Raw genomic sequence first — 1,611 nt, 5'->3', positions numbered from 1 at the left:
CGAAGCTAATTCCGTTTGGTAAATACCAAAGCTAATTTTGTTTGATAAACATTAAAGCTAATTCGGTTTGGTAAAAACCAATGTTGATTTCTGTTTGGTAAACACCAAAGCTGAATATTGTGAATTTGAAACATGCCCCTGGGGCTTGAATTACAAAGACTGGGCTAATTAATAGTTTATGCTGCTCATGAAGCTGTACAAGTGTTGTAGCAAAGATTTCAATAAAAGTGGGGATACACTCCTATTAAACAATCAATAAATGCCACTATGGTTTGACAGATGAGTTGGGGAACAATTTTATTGATAATACTTCTTGAGGTTTGCTAGATTCCAGGCCCATGGTATGGCTCTGCCCTTGAGGTCTTCAAGGTAGTATTCTCCATTTCCAGTAACGATTGTGACCTTGTAGGGGCCTTCCTAGTTAGGTCCTAGCTTGCCTTCACCAGGTAGTCTTTTATGGTCCATGACTTTTCTCAAGACTAATTCGCCAGGTGTGAATTGCTTGGGAAATACTTTTTGGTTAAAGTTCTTGATGAGCTGTTGTTGATGGGCTACAAGTCTGATCAGTGCTGCTTCTCTTCGGCCTTCTGCCATGTCTAATGCTTGTGCAATAGCTTCCTCATTATCTGCATTATTTGCATCTGCAATAGTATCATGCTGTGGTTCGGTAGGCTCATAACACATGGGATAACTCTTCAACCCACTTCCCTTTTGCACTTTCAAGCCTCTTCTTCACTCCATTGATGATGGTTTTATTTGATGCTTCGGCTTGCCCATTACTCTGTGGGTAGCCCGGAGAGGAGTTACGATACTCGATTCTGAGATCGGCATAGAACTTTTTGAAAATCTTCCCATCAAATTGTGTTCCATTGTCCATAATCGGTACCCATGGAATGCCAAAACGGACTACAACAGCCAAGGCTTCAACTTTTACCCACTTGGTGAAATAGTTGGTTGCAGCGATGAAGAATCGTCTATTTCCAGTGCCTCATGCCAATGGTCCAACAGTATCCAAACCCCACTAGGAAAAAATCCATGGGCTAGTAAGTGGAGTAAGAGTTTTGGCACGTTGATGAATCTATGGATTAAACCTCGGACATTTGTCATACTTCTGAACATACTGTTGTGTGTCATGCTACATCTATGGCCACCAGTACCCATGAGTGAGGGCACGGTGTGCCAGTGACCTTCCTCCAACGTGGCTTCCACAAATCCAGTCATGAATTTTATAGAGGACATTTTCGACTAGACTTGGATGCACACATAGTAGATATGGGCCGAGGTAGGAGCGTCAGTATAACTTTCTAGATGGTGAGATCCAAAACCGAGCTGATATGTACCGAACTCTGTTGGCTTCTTTCTTGTCTTTGGGGAGAGTGCCAATTTTTAGAAAAACAAGTATTGGATCCATCCAGCTTGGCTCTAGGTTAGTGCAGAGGATTGGCTCTGAAGATGTAATGCTTGGTTCTGGCACAAACTCGACCCAAATTTTTCTGGCATCTTTAGAATTTACTAATGAACCAAGGTAGGCTAGAGCATCAGCATGACTGTTTCTGTCTCGGTTGATTCGTTCCACTTGTATGGACTGGAATTTTTTAAGCAATTCCCTAG

At 42.1% G+C, this 1,611-nt stretch overlaps 1 protein-coding gene across 1 annotated transcript; it reads right to left on the bottom strand.

The window, feature by feature from the left end:
* Positions 1 to 673: 673 nt before the first annotated feature.
* LOC145797900 (uncharacterized) lies at positions 674 to 1,239 on the bottom strand. The gene is made up of 2 exons (XM_082885338.1): positions 1,122 to 1,239; positions 674 to 987 (listed from the first exon to the last, which is right to left on the bottom strand). The coding sequence occupies exons 1-2, from the start codon at positions 1,237 to 1,239 to the stop codon at positions 674 to 676; spliced, it is 432 nt and encodes a 143-aa protein (XP_082741464.1).
* Positions 1,240 to 1,611: the final 372 nt, after the last annotated feature.

Source organism: Camellia sinensis, chromosome 8 (assembly GCF_055761805.1).
Source record: "Camellia sinensis isolate YWXY chromosome 8, ASM5576180v1, whole genome shotgun sequence".
Lineage (NCBI taxonomy): Eukaryota > Viridiplantae > Streptophyta > Magnoliopsida > Ericales > Theaceae > Camellia > Camellia sinensis.
The sequence above is the reverse complement of the archived record's forward strand: the minus strand, read 5'-3'. Positions and strand labels throughout refer to the sequence as shown.

Bases quoted from the DNA above. Each gene is read 5' to 3' on its own strand.
- LOC145797900 (XM_082885338.1), bottom strand. From the start codon at position 1,239: ATGTCCTCTATAAAATTCATGACTGGATTTGTGGAAGCCACGTTGGAG. The intron at 988-1,121 runs GTATGTTCAGAA...CATTGGCATGAG, and splicing joins ATGTAGCATGACACACAACA to GCACTGGAAATAGACGATTC.